Source organism: Myodes glareolus, chromosome 1 (genome assembly GCF_982192425.1).
Source record: "Myodes glareolus chromosome 1, mMyoGla1.1, whole genome shotgun sequence".
Lineage (NCBI taxonomy): Eukaryota > Metazoa > Chordata > Mammalia > Rodentia > Cricetidae > Myodes > Myodes glareolus.
This window is the reverse complement of record NC_142026.1, coordinates 102330939-102351929: the sequence shown is the minus strand read 5'-3', so window position 1 is coordinate 102351929 and position 20991 is coordinate 102330939. Positions and strand designations below refer to the sequence as shown.

Genomic DNA, 20991 nt, shown 5'->3' with positions numbered 1-20991 from the left:
TATACAGTATTTGTGTGTGTCATGATTTAAAACTTGTAATTCCTTTTATAGCAATAATGTTAGAGAAATGAATTGTTTCAGAATTGTAGAAAAATTCAACAATTGAACATGAGTTGTTCTGTTTATTCAGCAAAACGGATATTATATCATTAAGCCTCAGTGTTGTCATCTGTAAAGTGGCCCAATATTTTCCTAAAATGACAGCATTTGGAATTATATAACTAGTCATTTATTTAACAAATGTTTAATGATTCATATTTTATGCAAAGCACTGTGTGAGAAGTAATTTTAACAAAAATAGAAATCCATCTACAATAGCTAAAGTATATATGACACTGAGGTTAGAACACTGAAGGTTATTAACTATCATTATATAAATAAAATATAGATAATTCTCATTTTTGTGTGAATTCTGTGTGCCAAAGGCAAAGTGTCACTGGCTACTATGATATTGAACATTATCATATTTTACTCTATAAGCCTTCTGTGTGCTCAAGCAGTAAATAGACAACTATGAGGCAAACAAAACAAATAAGGGATTAGTGTTCCATTTTGCAAGTATTTAAATAGAGGTGTTCTAAAAGATTCCTGAATTTGTACACTGATTCTCTTAAGAGGATGGAGTAGAAACTCCTGAGCAAAACTGGTGTTGGCTCCCCTTTCCCTTGTCTGCATTCTGAAGTTATGGCCTGCCTATTCTACTTCAGAAGAGAGTGTTGATGACATTGAAAACTCATTAATGAAGCTCCATTCCCCAGGCCCAACAGCAATTTACATTTCATAAATGAAACCAACAGCCTGGAAAAGTGAGTGCCCTCTGTGAAAAGGCAGGTTCTCTGCTCAGCGGCTCTGCTTGGGGATTACGTGATTGTTGGTTTCTGAAATTCTCAAAATGAAGAATCCTGCTGTATTTTTTTCAAACCAGACAAATTGTTCTAATGCATTACTAATAAGTTTGAGGGAAAAAAAACAATAAAGAAGGTGAAAAAAATAAAAGCCCCTGCCCCCGGAATCCAAGTCATAATATCTTCACAAACTCCGAGATTTTATTTTTTTTCCCCCTGAAGCTTCCAAGAAGCCTTTGACTACTGTTTTTTCTTAAAATGTAATATAATGTTCATTTTTCTGTGTGTGCATTTGTGTTTTGTAATGCGTGTCAGGTCCCCTAGAAGTGGAGTTAGAGACAATTGTGAGCTGCTTTGTGGATGCTAAAAGTTAAACACTGGTCCTCTGAAAAAGCAGTCAGTCCTCTTACTTAATAGCTAAGACATCTCTCAGCTCCTACTACTGCTTTTTAATGGATATTTGAGGATCAGTTTCATTTCAGTGAACATTCAAGTCTTACTTACTATATTCTTTTGTAATTTAAAACATTTTAGGCAGAGGCTGCTTGTTTGTTCCCATCTGCCCAGACCATGAAATAATCACATAGAAACTATATTATTTAAATAACTGCTTGACCAATCACTTAAGTGTTTTTTTTAAGCTAGCTTTTATATCTTTGGTTAACCCATTTCTATTAATTTGTGTATCACTATGTGGCTGTGGCTTACAAGCAATATTCTGTTATAACTGTCTATGGCCTGGCTACATGGCTTCTCCCTGACTCTGCCTCCTTTCTCCCAGCATTCAGTTTAGTTTTCCCTGCCTCGCTCTCTTTTGCTAAGCCACTGGCCAAAATAGATTTATTCATTAACCTAAAAAAGCAACACATAGACAGAAGGATTTTACACACCATTTCCCCTTTTATGTTTAAGTAAAAAGGAAGGTTTTAATATGGACATAGTAAAATTACATATAACAAAACAGTTATCAAGTAAGAATTACAGTTATAATACTTATATCTGCTTTATCTTTTATCATAACTAAGGAAAACTATAATTATAACAAATATCTATTCTTTAACTCCTTCAAAGATCGTAGAAGGATATAATATTACCTAAATAAACATAAAGTGTATTGTAAAAAACTTCCAAAAGTCTAGAATTTTTAAAGACATCTCACTGCCTGTACAGTTCCTTTGAATCACTGGAAGTTACATCTTGAGCCTACAGGCTCGTAATGTCCAGCATACTTTTCCACAAAGCAGGAAAATTTAAAGACAGTTCCATCTATGTTGGTAGTGTGTCAGTCACTTTCTTCTGTTTCCTGCAGAATATCTTGCAGACTCTTTCATGAAGCAGGAACCCTGAAGGGCCGACTCACTTTTAGGCAAGTTTAGCTTCTCTCCATGAGTCCTGCATGACCATCTCATACAGTCTATCATCAAGCAGGCCAGAGAAGAGCAGTTTCTTGTACAAATGGCAGTAAACTTCACAAGGAGCCTCTTCAACTTCCATCATTTTTTTCTCCTTTTTTATTGATTTTTATTGAGTGCTACATTTTTCTCTGCTTTCCTCCCTGCCTCTCCCCCCCTTCAACCCTCCCCCAAGATCCTCATGCTCCCAATTTATTCAGGAGATCTTGTCTTTTTCTACTTCTCATGTATATTAGATCCATGTATGTCTCTCTTAGTATCCTCATTGGTGTGTAAGTTCTCTGGGATTGTGTTTTAGAGACTGGTTTTCTTTGCTTTAGGTTTACAAACCACCTATAATCGAGTACATGTGATAATTGTTTTTCTGTGTCTGGGTTACTGTGTTGCCAGGAGCAGCCATGTCTCATTGTCATGAAAAGTCCTCAGTTTTTAAAGCATTTTAAATGCTATATGTCATAGGTCTTTTAAAGGTTTGAAGATTATCTATCTAAATGAAATATATCTCTATATGTCAAGAAAACCCAACTAACATGACTACCAGCTTGTCTATTATAGAAGACTATTGATTAACTTGTATTTCTTAATTATATATTACAATTTCAAATGAGCTGCATCAACACAATACCTTAAATAAGAGTATATATATGTATATATATATATATATATATAATTTGTATCAATAAAGCAAGATCCATACCAATGCAAATCTCTATAGCATATTTGGGAATTTGGATGTAGTTTTTGTCAAACTGCTTCCTGCTTTTTGTTGAGTGAAGTAATATTTAAGGTGTTCACAGCAACCTCTCAGGGGGTCTTGGTTAATCAAGTCAGATTAGTTTGGAAAGAGTCCATAGGTTCTTATCTTCTGTGGAAATAAAAACAGAACATTTTTTCCAAAACAACAAATTATTAGACCCAAATTTTGAAGTCAAGATACTTCTAAAACATATATGTTTATTTAGTTTAGCAGCCTGCACAATGAAATGTCTCTCTGTCTTAGCTCCTTCACAGTCAAAAAATTCAAAGAAAACAGAATAATATACATAACCCAAACTCTATGTGTATATTCCATCTTTATGTAGCTTATTTGTCTTACTCTATAGCTTTTTCTACAGGTTTAATATTTATTTTATTATCGTTACTCCTTTAACCTATTACTGTCTGTATTCTTTTATACTATAACTGTCTATGCTTTTTCTTTTCTCTCAAGCCTACATACATTTATCTAACACTGTGAACCACTTAGAGGTTTTTCTTATCTGAATCTGTCTTTATGGTGTATGTGGAGGCATGTTCACTGCCTCTGAGAGCAATGTACATTGCACCATTTTCAGGCACACAGCAGGTCTATGTTGCCATTAAGCAAGTTGTAGCACTCTGCTCACACACCCCACTTAAATGCTTGGTCTCCTGAAAAAGCCAGAGTTCATGCTGGCATCATGGCCCAGAAAGCTTTCTTTAAAAAACTGCACAGTTCTTGATACTACTGCTGAGTCAAGAATCCTTCTCTTACAAAAATTGTGCATCTCCTTCTATCAAACAGAGTCCACCTAAGAAAAAGCTGTTACCAAAAAGCCATGCTTAACTCTTTTCTTATGTATCTAGAATTCCTTTTTATGTCTTTTCAGGTTTTATGTGAATATAAACCACGCTGGTGTGTCAATTTGTACTTTAGCAGAAGCTGCTCTTTCATCCCCAGCTTCTTAGACCCAAAATAATCACTGAAGAACTTTATTATTTGCAATACTGTTTGACCAATAGCTTAAGCATTTTGCTAGCTGGCTCTTACATCATAATTAACTAGTTTCCATTATTTTATATTTTACCACAAGGCTTGTGGCCTATCAGCAAGTTTCCAGCTGGCGGCTCATATCTTCCCCTCTGATAGCTACAAGGTGTCTCTTGACTCCTCCTAATTTTTCACAGCATTCAGTTTAGTTTTCCCTGCCTAGCTATATTCTGCTAAGCCATTGGCCAAAACAGATTTGTTCATTAACCAATAAAAGCAACGCATAGACAGAAGGACTTTCCACATCAAAACGTATTTATCCCTTGACTGAGATTGCATCTATAAAATGAGCTTTCATCCGTTAAGCTCTTAAATGACAAGGTGTTGTAAAAGAGCAGCTGCTGGCCTCAGCAAACTTCAACTTTATCCCAATCAGATTCTGGCTCTTGGTTCTGACCCAGGATCCACCCAGCCATTTCATCCCTGTCTCTCCAGATATTTAATTGCAGTGCTCAATCAACATACTTTCAGGATCTCCTTTTCCCACCACACTTCCAATTCCCTGATGTGAACAGAATCGCCTAAGATCTGTTTTGAAGCCTGCCTTTCTTGGGTTTTTCTATATCTCACCACTATCCCTTTCTGTTACCCACAACGTGGCAGAAACACTCCCTACTAAGCAACTCACAGCCCCGACACTTTCCAAAGATCCAGAGAGAACAAGAGAAACCAAGACCCAGAAACCTGACCAACAAAGACAAGTCATAGAATCACTTCAATTATCAGAGTAACAGGTAACTAGACACTAGCACAAAAATGCAATCATCAACAGCCAAATCAGTATTTCTCCACCAGAACCTAGTAACCTACTACAGTTGACTCTGAGAAATAGAAGATAATTGAAGCACAAACCAAGGACTTTAAAGTAGTGATTATTAATATGATCAAGGATTTGAAGGGAATATAAATAAATCCCCTAATGAAGTCTATGAAAACACAAAAAGAGGAGTGAAGTAATTAAAACAAATCAAGACATTAAATTAGATATATAATCACTAAAGAAATTTCAAGCTGAGATAAAACTGCAAATAACAATTCAGAAAAGAAATAGAAACTGAGTAAGCAAGCATTACCAAAGACTACAGTATATGGAAGAGAGAATCTCAGGCATTAAAGAAAAGGTAGAAAAGGTAGATACCTCAGTCAAAGAAAACATTAAATAAAAAATAAACTCTAGGTACACAATATTCAGAAAATCTAGGAAAGCATTGAAGTACCAAACTTATAAGTAATAGGAATAGATGAAAAAAGAAAACTCAGTTCAAGGACACAGAAAATATTTTCAACAAAATTATAGAGGAAAATTTCCCTAACCTAAAGAAGGAAGTGCTTATAAAAATGCAAGAAAACAGAGCACCAAACAACACCAGAAAAGAAATATCCCATGATTAATAGTAATCAAAACACTAAATAAAAAAACAGAGAAAAAATATTAAAAACTTCAGGAAAAAATAAACCATGTAATATAAATGCAAATTATAATAAACCTGATTTCTCAGTAAGACTCTAAAAGCCAGAAGGGACTGACAGGATGTTCTACAACTCTGAGAAGCTGTGAATTTGAGGCCAACCTCTTCTTCATAGAGTTCCAGGATGGACAGAGCTAGAGAGTGGAACTCTGTCTCTAAAAATCTAACTAACTAAAGAGATAATAGATAGATAGAAACCTCTGTCTTTCCTTTTCCCAGAATTCTTCTACTCTGTTTGCCCTGTCTATTCATCCTGCCTGGCTACTGGCCAATCAGTATTTTATTAAACTAATATGAGTGACAAATTTTTACACTGTACAAGAGTATTCCTCACAGCAAAAGAAACCCTGAAGAAAACATCAATAGCATAAGTAATATGGCAAATGCCTAATAACCAGGACCTCATGAAACTGAAAAACCTCTGTATGAAACAGGACACTATCATGTGTACAAAACTTCAGGCTACAGAATGGGAAAAGATTTTTACCAATTATATATATGAAGGATAATTAATACTAAAAAAATATAAGGAACTAAAAATAAGAACCAAATAATCAAGGAACCAAATAATTGAATTAAAAAATTGGTTCCAGAATGAGATAGATTTCTGAAAAGATGAATCACAAATGACTAAGAAACACTTAAAAGAAATAAAAGAATGAGCAACACTGACTTACTCACTGTCTGTCCTGTTGCTGGGAAGTGAATCTCTAACCAAAAAAATTATAAAAGAAAGCATTTAATTGGGATATTGCTCACAGGTTCAGACTTGGTCTATTTATCACCACAGTGGAAAGCATGATGGCAGGGAGGCATGGGGTTGGAGAAATAGTTGAGAGGTACAGCTTGAACCACAAGCAGGGAAAGAGAACTACTGGGCCTTACTTGGGCCTCTTAAATCATAAAGTCTTCCCCATTTCTTCCAAAAAGTACATTCCTCATAATCCTTATCAAGTAGTGTCTCACTCTGATGCTTAATGAAAATATAAGAGTCTATGGAAGACATTCTTATTCAAACCACCATATTTCACTCCCTGGTTCCCATAGGCTTGTAGCCATATTATAATGCAGAAGCACATTCAGTCCAACTTCTAAAGTCCCCATAGTCTAAGGCAGTCTCACTACTGTTTAAAAGTCTAAAGTTCAAATTCCTTCAGGAGACTCATGGCAACCCCTGTTAAATGCAAAACAAAAAGAAGATCACACGCTTCCAACTTAAAAGGGTCTAAAATATACATTACCATTCCAAAAGAGAGGAAATAGAGCATCGTGAGAAAATACTGGGCCAAATCAAGACCAAAAGCCAGCACGACAAACTCCAAATTCTGTATCTCCATATCTGATGTCAAAGAGACCTTCAGATTTCCAACTCTTGTTGACTGCAACATACTTCTATCTCTTAGGATGATTCCATATTCAGTCTGTGGCTTTCTTCACAGATATTCCAGTGCACTGGCATCTTTAACACCTTGGAGTCTTTGCAATCCATGTTTCATCTTCATAGCTTCATATAAGGGCCTCTCTAGGCCTCCATGACACACATCTAGCCACAGTGGCTTACTTAGCCAAGAACCTTAAAGGGAGATTCCATAACCCCTTTCCTGTATCCTTGATGTGAAAGCTAGAAATGCATGGCTACAAAACTCTTCTGCTTGAAGGGTCTGCAACTGGACTCTGTTTGGATTATATTTGCATCAGTTTTACTTTTTTCTGATGATGTCCTTCACTGTTTAAGCTTTCCTTTAATTGCATTTACAAGTTGAAAGTTTAACAAGATGGGGTCTTGCCCTGAATTCAAACATCCCTTTATTTCATTTAGTGTCAGGAGTTTCTTTAAATGTCTTATTTCCTTGCACATAAGACGTGGCTCCAACAAAACATATTTTAGTGCTTCTTTTCTCCTCAAACTATACAGTTTGCATATATTCTTTATCTAGCTTGCTCCCTTTCATGATAGATATGCATACAATGATTACTGATGTCCACATGTGGGAGTCAATATTAGGCTATCTTGAAATATCCTCTGCCACCACTATTAATCTGAAACACTTCAGTTTATTTTCAGACAAATTTTTAGGACAAGGGCAAAAGACAGCACATTCTTTACAAAAAAAGTCACAAGAATAGTCTCTAAGTCACTTACTAATATTCTTCTCTTCTGTAATTTCTTGAGCTGCCCACTTCCCATGTTTCAAATCACACTGCAAGACTTTCTATGTGACTACAAGGGTTGTTCAGTTAAATCATTAAACTGCTTTTCGAGTTCAAAGTCTCACAAATCTCCAACAAACAGCATGGTCATTTCTGTCATGTCAGCACCCTGGTCCTAGGTAATAACTTCTCTTAGTCACTGTCCTACTGCGATGGAGAGACACTGTAAACAAGGAAAATTTTGTAAAAGAAAGTGCTTAATTTGTGATTAAATCACAACTCCAGAAATTTAGACCTTTATTATCATTATGAGGAACATGGCATCAGGCAGGCATGGTGCTTGAGAAGTAGCTGAGAGCTACATCCTGGTCTATAACACACACACACACACACACACACACACACACACACACACACACAGCAAGAGGGGAGTGCTAGGCCTTGGTTTTGAAACCTCAAAAGTAAACCTCCAGTGATATACATCCTCCAATCAGGCCAAATATACTCCAACAAGACCACACCTCCTAATCCTTCTCAATAGTGCCACTCCCTGATGATTAAGCACTCAATTATATAAGCCTTTTGGGAAGTTTTATTTAACCCACTACAAATCATCACAGAAACACATATCAAAAATATTTTGAGATTTCATCTTATACAGTCAGAATGATAGAAATCAATAACAAAATGACAGCTGGTGAGTGTGTGGGTAAAGGGAACATTCAGTCCCTACTCACTGAGGTTCATATATTCACAGCCTGTACGGAAATCAGTGTGACAGTTTCTCAGAATTCAGGAATCTTTTTTACCTAGATCCAACTAAACCACCATTGGTCAAAAAGTTTCTGTATCTTACCACAGAGGTATTTACTCAGTTATGTTCATTTCTGCTTACTTCATACTAACTAGAAGCTCGAAACAGCCTAGATGTCCATCAACAGATGAATGGATATAGAAATATTAGCACACTACATAAGGAATATTGTTAAGCTATTAGATAAATGTAATCATAGTATTTACAGCTAAAGGGCTGAGAAAAAATTGCTCTGAATACAATAACTCAGATGCCCAAAGACACAAATAGTATTATCTTATATGGATTTCAAGTTTAAAGTCTTTGAGAGACATGCTATTATCTGTATAACCACAGATGTTAATTATAGACATGAGAATTAGAGGGTGTGGAATTGGAGAGTTTCAGGGAGGATACTAGGGAGGGGAAACTGAACAGAAAATTGTATTTGAAAATATTTATTTTCAATTTAAAAAGAAACTATTAATTGTCCATTTCCCCTGTGTTATATAGCTTGTCAAATCCTGAAACTTGTGAACTAAAGGTTGAATTCTTACTCTGATGAAAACTATCTCAAAAAGGAATACATAATGCTTATAAACCTGTATAGAATTTTAGTTATACCTTATTGAGACATATAAATGTCAATATTAGGCTTGTTATATAAAATTAAGTGAATGTGTCAAACTAAGGAAGAGCAATATGTGCCAAGGTTGTCAAAAATACAGCTTTAGTACCAATAACAATTTATGTTATGTGCATTTGAGTATTTAGAAAAAAAGGGTGTATATTATGTAGACTATACAGTTTTTTTAATAAAGGAATGACTATCAAGTGTATTCAAGATAATTGAGATGCATAGACTTTGGGTTTGTATAGATGTGTGTTTGAATGACTACATTAATCTCAGGGCTAATTTGTATTTATAAGTTCTACACAGTGAAGCACTTTTTATTTAAATAGTAAAAATGTAAATATGCTAGGAGAAACCTTCATGCTCTTTAAAGGAAGACAACTAATTATTATGTACTGGGAATTGGTCAGAAGCATCTATGCCAAAAATTAGAAGCATAAATCTCAGACAAACTTGACTGAATAAAGTATCAGAATTTTTTTAACTAGTCATTTTGTGTTAATTAAGCTGATTCTGCTAATATTAGTTACACATTTTTAAAAGTATGTTTTAAAAAACTACATATTTTATGTTATATTAGGTTGCAAAATTTCTAGACAAAAACATTGATTTCTGATAGCAAAATAACAGGTACTCATATTTTATAATTAACTATAGGCCAACTTAAATGAGTTTGTAAAATTAGTAATAGACATAAAATTACATTTATCATTGTGAAATTGTTAAAGAAACCACCAGGTGGCACTCCAGGAATTGAGTGCGTGGTAGTCCATAGAGAGTTGATTAAATTTGTCAAATTAAGGAAAGTAATGTACTCTTTGTTCCAGAGTACTTTTAGCTAATTTTCTCATTTGTAATAATTAGAGATTTTTAAATAATAAGCTATTATTATCATAGATAAAACAGAAATTATTTGACTAGCATGAGAGTTCTTTGTTTTGATTTCTCTTTCTGTTTTTTTTTTTTTTTTGAGGAAGTCTCAAACTCACACAATTATACCTGCCTCTACCTCTAGTGTACTAGGATTCAGGGTGTGTACCACCATGCCTAGTTTGACTAGTGTAAAATTTCTGATAAGCTGAATTTTAAAAGTAAAATGTTTCATTTTAGTCTGTGGGAGGATGCACATATGTACTCGTGCACACACGTGTGTGGCTTCTAAGTGGCAATGAACATGACATAGTATGAGCTCAGAAATCAGAGAACAGAGTGCAGGAGTAGGTTCTTCCCTTCCACCATGTGGGTCCCAGGGATCTCACTTAGGTTATCAGTGTTAGGGGAAATCATCTTCAGCTGATGAATTTTATATTAAAAAATATTTTGCTTAAGTAACTTTACAGTTGGGTAAGGATCATGTTGCCTTTATATATTGTTGACATATGTGATTATAATTGAAACTGAAACTTACAAGAAAAACCAGTCTTCTTGTCTGCTTGGTACTGAGCACTTTTCTAATGATTATTCTCATCCCTTTTCTAATGTTTATTTTCATCTTTTTTGTTTGTTTGTTTCACCCCAGTATCTGACACTAAAAAAAGTGAAAAGATCTCCAAGGCAGGTAAGGCTACTGTCACTTGTATAGCAATAGATGGTCTTTGGGTTTGATAAAGAATGATTTACAATTAAAGCAAAGTAAAGCTGAGCCTTCCAAAATATTGAGTAAACAGAACAAACAACCAAAGCAGCAATCCACCCTCCATATGTATTTAAAGTTTACAAGTAATATGTTTAGATGTATGCTACAGCCAAAAAATGCTGTTAAATAAAGCTATGCTTTTTGGAGACAGTTTTTGAGTAAGCCCATTTAAGCATTAGAATCACTACCAAACACTGCTTTTTCTTTACATACATTGCAAATAAACACTGTTTTCAAAACACCAAGCAATCAACTGGGATCTCAAATCTTCTAACCAGAGCATGATAAATGCTAGAAATATATCTACATGATTGGCTGAGTATGACACACTTAGTTTCACCTAGGTTCAACCAAACTTTATTTTAAATTGGTAGTGTCATATAGCCCAGAGTATAGATCCAATCATTTTGTTTCACTCGCTGGATATGTACCTTGGAGAGGTAAATCTTTATCTTTGGGTTTTATTTAAAATTTCTATTATTTGTTTTTATTTTTATATTTATTTATTCATTGTATATATTCAAGGAGACATTGGCACATGTCTGGGGTTCAGAGGACAACTGGAAGAAGGCAGTTTTCTTCTTCCAATAGGATGATTCTAGGGATGGAGACACAGATTGAAAGACTCAGTGACAGACAAAGGTCTTTTCGACCTGTCTCCCTTGTCTGCTGTTATTCTTTGAAGTAGACTTTCTACAAACAGGGTTCTATGAGGATGGAACGCTTAGAGAAAATGGTAGATGTTGAAGAAGAAACAATACAAACAGGTGAAAGACAAAACATAGCGTAAATCCAGAGCAAATTTCTAATTAATGGCAATATTTCTAGTGCCAATGATATTTGAGATATTTATATTATCAACATACAGAAAATACTGTGCACAGACCTAACCAGTCGATGGTTATGCCTATATCCCTGTCTCTTTGTAGAGGAAATTGGCTCAACAGAGACAACATTATACTCTTGGTCTAAGAGCGTTTGCATATTCTCATTTGCACCATTTTTAGTATAATCTAAGTAATAGAAGTAATACTCTCTGTCTATCTTACATTTAATATGACTGCAGTGATTGTTTTATATTTTCACAAAAGTAATGCCATAATCTTAAAGAAGTTTAGTGATTCTTCTCATTTTTTTAGTGAGTGCATATAATCGTTCTAAGTGACTTATGATCTTAAAGCACTTGGTCTCAGGAAGAACTTATGAAAGAACAAAGGGTGATATGGACTGAGGAGATAGTGTTTGTGCTCGGTATAAAGTTTTACAATTTCAAATTATATGAAAATTAAGTAATATGGTGGCGATGTTCGATTCCTATTCCATTCTTATACCAAAATCAGATATAAATGTAAAAAAGGAAGAATTGCTTATAAACTGCAATGTGTTGTCAGATCTTACTGATTGGTTTCAGTGAAAGTTTTAATGCATAAAAGCTACATTACAGCATCACTTGATGTAAGCATGGTGTTGCATTTTACCCTATATTTAGATGCTGCCATCTAAAACAAAACCAATAACCATGCTATCAACTACTACTATACATCATATTCAATATTTACTTCTGCTGTATAGTTCTTTTTAAGTTTATTGAATAAAGAGACCATGTAAAAGGTAAAATCGTTTTTATTTTACTGTATGACATTGAGATAATTTTGAACTAGCAATATATAAACTATAGAAGGAATTATAAATGTCATTTATACTATTTTTATTCTAACATGTATGTCAGGAATCTTGACTGCTATTCAGCTGCTATCAACCTCGTCTTTCTTTCCCTGCTCGATCCCACTGTACTTTTCCCACCATATGAGAGGAAACATATAATATTTCTTTTACTAGATCTGGCTTAAATTAAAAAGAATGTTTAACTGTTTAACATCTCATTAATTATAAGTAAAAAATTTTTAATTTTAACTCATGCACACAGTTCTGTTTGAAATGTTTAACACTGTGAAATGCTTAACAAGGATATTTTACATTTAAAACAATTTTGCTAATAAGAGGAAAAATAAAAAAGAAGTAAGTATGAGTAACATTTAATAACATGTAATCAACCAACAAATGAATGAGAACATACAAAATGCTTCGTGTCACTGCCACGTGTCTGCAATTGTGTGGATGTTTATAAAATTTACAGACATGTGGGAAGATGGAATTTTCTTTCCAAAAGTTAAGATCATGAATGTTTCAACCTGTTTCCAATATTGCTGAAGACTGTTCTAGAGTGCTAGATGGGGGAAGCATTCTTGCAGTATTGTAACCATCAGTAAAATTCTCATGGTGATGGTGTTTTTAAACTCTAATTTAGGAATACATAAGAACCCATGAGATTGGAATTTTATTAAAACAATAGTAGAGAAATTGTTGACTTTATGCTAAAAAGACATTAGCTTGTCTCTCTTTTCCACTTGTTTTCTTTTCTTTTTCATGAAAGTTGTCATACTCACCTGTCAAGGTTGTTTTGTACATGATAATTGCTATTTGCCAATTGGAGTAGCTTCGGCATGCAGTAGCTGTATTTAGAAGGGATGTTAGAACCAAGGTTAAGTTTCATATTAATGGGAGACATGAGGAAAGAATAAAACTTTCCAAATGACTCCCAAAGACAATGAGGTGGGTAGAAGATAGAAATAATGCAGCAACGAGATGAAGATATATAAAAATGGTTCTTGAAATCCAGGCCTACCTGGGCCTGAGGAGCAGAAACAAAATCGGCATCTTTGAGGACAAGAGTAAGGAGCAAGTGTATTGAGCGTTATAACGGCTCATGGAACTATTTATAATTTGAACCCAAATTCTTTATAATAATCTAAGTTCAACAAAATAAAAATAACCACAATTGATGTTTGATATAGACAAAACATAATGATCTTAAAATATTTCTGATTAATTATTTACTCTTTAGCTAAGGCTTCTCTTGCTGTAAAGAGGTACTATGACTATAGCAACTCTTATAAAAGAAAACATTTAATTGGGGCTGGCTTTCAGTTATGAGGTTTAGTTCATTGTCATCATGGCAGGAAGTATGGTTGTATGCAGCCAGACATGGCATTGAAGTGTAGCTAAGAGTTCTAAATCTGAACCATTAGGCAACAGGAAGAGGAAGAGAAAGTGACACTGGCCAGGCTTGAGCATCTGAAACCACAAAGTCTAACCCCAGTGACACACTTCCTTCAACAAGGTCACACCTACTTCAATAAGGCCACACCTCTCTCTAATAGTGCTAGTCTCTGGTAATGAGGCATTCATATCTATAAGCTAATGGGGATCATTTTATTACTATTCATACAACTACAACTTTCAAAACGATTTACAACCATGGCACATATTCAATCTGGAAAGATTTTTTTAAAAATCATTATTTCCCGGAACCTATTGAAAAACACTAAAAATATTTTGTCATGTATTCCTCAAGGAATGTGAATGGGATGTGTAGAGAGCAAAAATATTCTCCTTGCGTGTTGATGCTTCTGTCATTTTCAAGATATTTTCTATCAGAGAATAGATGCATATGACTTTAGTAATTTTATTACTTCAAGGTCTCAAGCATGAGACGTCCAAGCAAGTGTTACTTATACAAGTTACAAACATGAAATAGATGAAGGTGTGACATCTGCATGGAGGGAGTCTATAGGCCCTGAAAAATTAGTCATAATAGCTTTGAATCCTCATGCTATAACCACACATTATATAACCACACATTAAGAGGTTTGGAATAGAAGACAGGGGAACACACACGCATACACACACACACACACACACACACACACACACACACACAGACACACACAAAAACCGTTATTTTACAACAATGAGAATGGAGAGAGAAAAGACCTGGAAAGAACCACTTCCTGAAAACCTAAACAATGTGGACAGGAAGAAGAAATTGCCTTAGCAGGAAACCAGGTAACAAATAGCTGCAGGGTTCCAATGTGAAGTAGAGAAATTTTGAAGACAGAGTAAAATGTCAACACTCAGAACCACTGACTCTCTTAGAAAGGTGAGAGGCAAGATGACAGAAAAAAGAAATGGCTAGTAGTCCTAACAAATAAAGCTGTCATGACATGATTTTTGAGAAGCTTTCAGAAGGGTGATGAGAGCAGAAACCTGACTGTAGTAGGAGCTAACAGGGAATTCATCCATTGTTACTGAAGACAGAGCAGGACAGCTCCATTTCTTTTATAGCGCAGATTGTTGCACAGGGGACCTTTGAAATATTAATACTTGCATATTTTCCTTAGGAGAGGAAATTCCTGGAAGAGGGAAAGCAATGAGTCCACACAGAACAATATTAATTAAAGGTAGTGTTGAGGTCTGTACTAAGAGTGAAGTGAAGTATTTTAATTAAGAGGAAGAAAAATTTCCCCTGAGCTTAGAGGACATAATGAAAGAATAGACTAACCTAGAAGAGTGCATATGAGGATTAATATGGAGGAGTGTAAGAGTGTGTATGTTTTGTGCTCTTTTCTTCTAAAATGTTTGTGATGGTTATCAACATGCTTATAGCAAAATCTAAGGTAATATCCTTTTTTAACATAGCAACACCTCTAAAGATCATCAGACAATATTTCCCAAACTTCCTTATTAATTAAAGCTGCCTTCCTTTGGAAAGGTTAAACTATTTATGCCATAATAATTGAAAATAAAACAACTATACAAGGTGACTAAATTTCTAATGCTAGATGAACTGTAGATATCAATTATTTTATATTGTATATTATATTTTATATTGTAGACTGATAGCAAAGTTGAATAGGATATGTATTTTAGGAAGTAGTAGATGAACAGTTAATTGTTACATTTAGGAAAAATCTGCAGTAACTAAAAATAATAAACAATTAAAAAGACATTTTGCATTCTTCATCTTATGAAGACTTTTCTAGTATTGGAATTTTCCTGTCTGCAAATGACACGGCAAATGTCAGTAAAGGCTCCAGAATTTCAGTTATATAAGACAAGTCTTGGGATTAAAAGTACAACATAACAGTTTCTATGGTACTCACCTATGTCTGGGTACTCATCAAATCCACACACTGAAAAACGAATTATCTGTGTGACATACCGGGATGTAGAAACTTTAGAGACATCCGATGTTAGTAACCTCAAAAAGAGATCTCAGAGATTTTTTCTTGCCTATTATGTCATCTGAGTACTTACTGCAAAGACTTTGTCTATGAACCAGAAAGCCACCATCAGATATTTATTGCACCAGTCAATGAACTCCTCAAACTGGGACTTATTTCAAGTCTTCAAATGTAACAAATACAATTCTGTTGTTTATGGTGATTTTAGAACAATCAAAACATATTAATTTTGTTGTCAATGACAACACAATATATACTTAAATTTTGTCAAGATATTTTTAACTTAAGTATTATTAACTTAATAGTTGAGTATTCACTTAGGTATTTTTACCAAAACAAAACAGAGGAATTCAAATATATGAAGTGATATATATGCAAATTATGTTGATTTTGGGTAAACATTTACAATTTATACACATATCAACATATTACATGTTTCTAATATATGTATATTTATGTATATATGTATACATAATATATATACACAATTGTTTTCTTGTAAAATACACTTTAGTAGGTTGTAGAATTTGAGAATCAAAATAGGAGTTTTTTTTTTCACTGAGGGCTTTACCAAAATAAGAAGCACCTATATATTTATTAAGAAAATAATATTCATATGAAAACTCAAGTGTTCTATAATGACATATACAAGTTCTGTATGCAGCTCACCTTCCTTATAATCAAACAAAGCATTTATTTGTTGCATTTTCTTTCCCTTTTGTCTTTATTTCTGTGAATGACTCAAAAGTCAACATCAGTTTCAGTGGTTTAAACTTCGCTGAGTCCCTTCCCCTTCTCTTTCTTTTTGAAATCATTATTCATGTAGGAACTACATTCTCCATTGTCCAAAATGGCTCTCAATTTTTTTTTCACTCATTCTCTTTCTTGATTATACCTCTGACTCTTGTCTTCTTTTTCTGAGCAAACATGGGAAACAATTAACTAATCATTCTTGTTTAAAATTCTACCACTTGTCTGTCATAATTCCCTTTGTAACATGGTATCAGCCATGAGCAAGATACTAGGTGACTATCTTCTACAGCCACTGCATCACATCTCCTCAAATATGCTTCCTCCCATACTTGAATACAACACACACACACACACACACACACACACACACACACACACACACCACAGAGAGAGAGAGAGAGAGAGACAGAGAGAGAGAAAGAGAAAGAGACAGAGAGAGAGAGAGAGAGAGAGAGAGAGAGAGAGAGAGAGAGAGGGAGAGAGATTACCAAAAAAAAACATCAACAGCAAAAAAGATTAGTACAATAAAGCACAAAAATTGCATGGAGAATGTTCACATTATGTAAGCACACACACAAACACTTGCTAGTTGTTAAGGAATTAAATCCAAAACAGTTGATATAAGAAATCCCAACACATGAATAATTAAATTTTGCTTCTTTTTCAAGATTGTTTCTTAATGACAATAATTCTCCCTCTCTACCCCCTTTTTTGCCTCTAGGTCTTTGTGTAGGGTTGAGGTCTCCTGGGCTTTCCCCAATGCAGTTTGTTTTCTTTGTTGGTATTCTACTTGTATATTTCACATTTTGATAGTAATTTTGGTAGGACTTTGCCAGTGAAGTTTCTGTCGTTAATAGGACAGACAATCTCATAGCAAAGTTCCTGACCTCTGGTACTTCCGATCTTGCTTCTCCCTCTACTGCAAGGTTCCCTGCATCTTTAGTATGGGAGGGTTTATTTATTTATTTATTTTTGTAGTCCTATTTACTGGGGCTGATCTCCACAACTCTGCATGCTGATTGGTTGTGGTTTTCTGCTGTGTTCTCTATCTGTTCCAAAGAGCAGTTTCCTTGAAAAAAGTTGAAATCTACACTTATTTGTTCCCACAGATAATAAGGACAGATGTTTATAGATTGTTGGTAGGGATTATGCTGGTTTAGTAAATTATTGTTTGCTAATTGCTCTCCAATTCCAGGACCACACTAGCAAAGATTTTTTTAGTTTGATTTTCAGTACCAGGAACAACATCCCTCATGTTGAACAAGTATTAAGTTCAATTAGAGTCAATGGTTACCTCTAAGGTAGTGTACCATTACTCCACCCCTAGAGTTATTATGCCATGTTGGTAATTGATGTGGTTCATGGACATCATAGCTGGATAGGACAGTGTTTTGTCTTTGTCTTTTGGAAGTTGTGCATGGCTCCTTCTGCTACTATGAAAACTTGTCCTCAGGGAGGAGTGTTCAAGTCAGTTCTAGTTCAAGAGCCTCTGTAACTTTTAATGTTGTGCATGGTGTTTTCAGCTTTAGGGAATTTACCTTCCACCTTTGTGGGGTGGTGGAGCTTAGGACATCAGCAGTCAGCAGTATATTTTGAGAGTCTCTTAGACAGCTCTGAGCAACAACCTACAAGAAGGTCTTGAAAACATGAGTAATTATTAGCAACAAAAGTCCCAGGGTGCACAAGATCTAGCTACTGATGGAAAACAATGTGGCAAGGCCCAAAGGATTTCAACACTGCTAAGCCTCAAATCTGTCCTAGAAAAAAGGAACATGGAATGCTACAGATCCACTGTAGTACAGTCAGCACCATGTACCCAAGGCTTCTGCCCGTTTTCTTACATGAAATGGAAAAGATCAAGTGCAGTTAAGAAAAATACGGTTACATGTAAATCATATTTTGAATTTGTTCATTCTAATGCCATACATACATGATTTAGAAATAGAACAGATACCAATGAATTAAGGAAATCTCATTTTTCACAAAGATGCTATTCCACTACTTTGAGACATTGGAAGATATTTTTATATCATTGGTGTGGTAGAAAGAAAAAGATTGTAGACATAGTATAAAGGGTCTTATAATAAGTCTATGGAGGGGAATACTAAAAAAATCTAAGATAGCCCTCAGAATTCTTTGTTGGAACTGGTTGTAGGGATCAATGTCATATAGCTTGATCTGAATTTATGAAATAATGAGAGATCAAGGAAATTTAGAGTGTTTAATCATACACATTTGAAATGTTCACTACGGGTGAAGTGATAGCCTAGGCATAAAACAGTTACGAAAGCTCTGTCCTTAAGTTTTATAATCTGCGGGACATGCAAACAGGAACGTTTTTCAGAAAGGTAGGGAAAGAATACTGTGACAGATCTGGGTATCTCAGCCTGGATATGATTACAAGACATTCTTAATTCTGCACAGAGCTTGAGAAGAGAGAAAGGAGCAAGGACTGAGTGAATAACCTTGAAGAACATTATGATTTAGGGAATGGACAGAGAAGAAGTAGATCATAAAAGAATTTTAAAGATATAGGGAAGAAAAAAAGCAAAGGCAGAATGTCTTAAAAGTTGGATACATTAATTTTGAATCATAGAGGAAATAATTTTAAAATGTTAACTGTAGCAGAAACTAACTGCAGGATCCCCACTGCACAGTGTTCATTGGCATGCATAAAGTCAAGTCATTGGTAATCTTAAGAGCAAGTAATTGGAGCTGAAGGAGAAGAAATAGAATTACCAAACTTTGAGATATCCCTTCAAAATGAAGAAAAGACTGAAAAAAATGTACTTTTCTATACACTTAAACATATTCTTACAAAATTTCTGACTCAAGAAGCAAAGAGTAGCTATTTCCTTAGGAAACATGGCGGCAGAAGTAAGAGAACTGGTGGCTGCACAGGTTCTCAATGCAAACAGAAACAAACACAGTTCTTTTCAACTTTTCTAACTTCATAAGTTAGAGTTTCATTAAAATACAATGATGTCACTTTTAATTGTAAGATGTTTACTTAGCCCAAATCCCATTAGGACACTGTATGGTTCAGCTAGGATCATAAGCTACTAACTTCATAGTGCAAAGAATGGAGGATTCTACAGTATAAATAAGCTGAATAGAAATTTTGCAATTCAAAGAATTCCTTATTTAGAATCCTAGTTTTAATTACTAGTAAACAACAGATTTTTGAGGTTAAGTATATTTGATGAAAGCTCTTATCGTATATTAAATAGACTATCAGGTAGTCATTAAGAAACAAATTGATTTTCATTTTAAGTAAAGGTTTCCCAAAATTAATAGACAGTGTCCAGTTGAACACATTGTGAGGACTGATATAACTCTTTATCTAAGAGAGTTAGGTAGGCAGTTGAAGAATACAATTTCTATAATAATTTATATTGTAAAACATGTTGGCAATATCTATTAGAACAAGAAAGACTGGAGCAATAATCAAAATGTGGTACACCTAAAAAACTTGAGAATACATGTACAATGAATTTAAATTGCAATTTCAATTATTATGTAATATTAGTTTATGAGAATTTTAAAAAGGTCAACTCCTGAACACAATTCACTAAAATTCATTTTTCCCATTTTCAACTCAGTTTGAAAGCTAATTAAGTATGGTGTGTTGGAGCCCTTTCAGTGTGGTAAAATTAAACATAGCTGGCTTTGTAACTTGCCATTTAAAAAGTTAGTGGCTGGTTGTTCTGTACTGAAAGAAAAACACAGCTTTGTCAACACACCACTTGCCAAAAAATCATTTCTATTCCAAAGGTTTCTGATTCCAGACCAACTTGTGTGTTACTAAGAGACATTGCAAATTTTACAAGAATTAAATTTTATTTCATTAGATTTTTAGATATCTGGGTCAATTGGAAATAAAACTATCTTCCCTTAATGCTGTCATCTGTCTTACATTTTCAAATGATTTGCGTGATATCTGGAGTAGATACTCTTTTGTAAGCTCTTTGAAAATGATAATGTACAGCATAACATTTCAAAGAAATCTCTTCTCTAGGTGACTGAGACTAAACCCATACATAATGCTTTTGTTTCTGTAGATAAATACATGTGAGAGGCTGATGTTGTTAGAATAGTAGAATGCTTAGAAAGTACTAAGGAAAAAAAAAGAAAATACTAAGAGTTGACAGTGCTTACTGGGGATGTAGATGAGAACATGAGTAACTATGTTGTTATACTATGCTAAGCCTTGTTGGAGATGCAGATGAGAACTTGAGTAACTATGGTGTTATACTAACGCTAGACCCTGCTGGGGATGTAGATGAGAATGTGAGTAACTATGGTATTATAACAATGCTAATCTTTGTCTGTGCCTTCATAAATGGTTTGGGTACCTTTGGTTAATTGGTACTCTATGGCCTTCCTCTAATTTATTACATTTAATCTTTATTTAAATAAATTATT

At 34.4% G+C, this 20991-nt stretch overlaps 1 protein-coding gene across 16 annotated transcripts in view; it reads left to right on the top strand.

Annotated features, from left to right (window-relative positions):
- The window catches only part of Trdn (triadin), a 369239-nt gene that overhangs the window by 290660 nt on the left and 57588 nt on the right, over positions 1-20991 (top strand). For 14 of the 16 annotated variants that reach the window (XM_087911137.1, XM_087911136.1, XM_085689949.2 and 11 more), the window contains one exon: positions 10613-10651. The exons of the other annotated variants lie outside the window; for them this stretch is intronic. In XM_087911137.1, coding sequence (XP_087767263.1) covers positions 10613-10651 — 39 coding nt within the window. The remainder of the gene's footprint in view (positions 1-10612; positions 10652-20991) is intronic. 16 annotated transcript variants of the gene reach the window in all.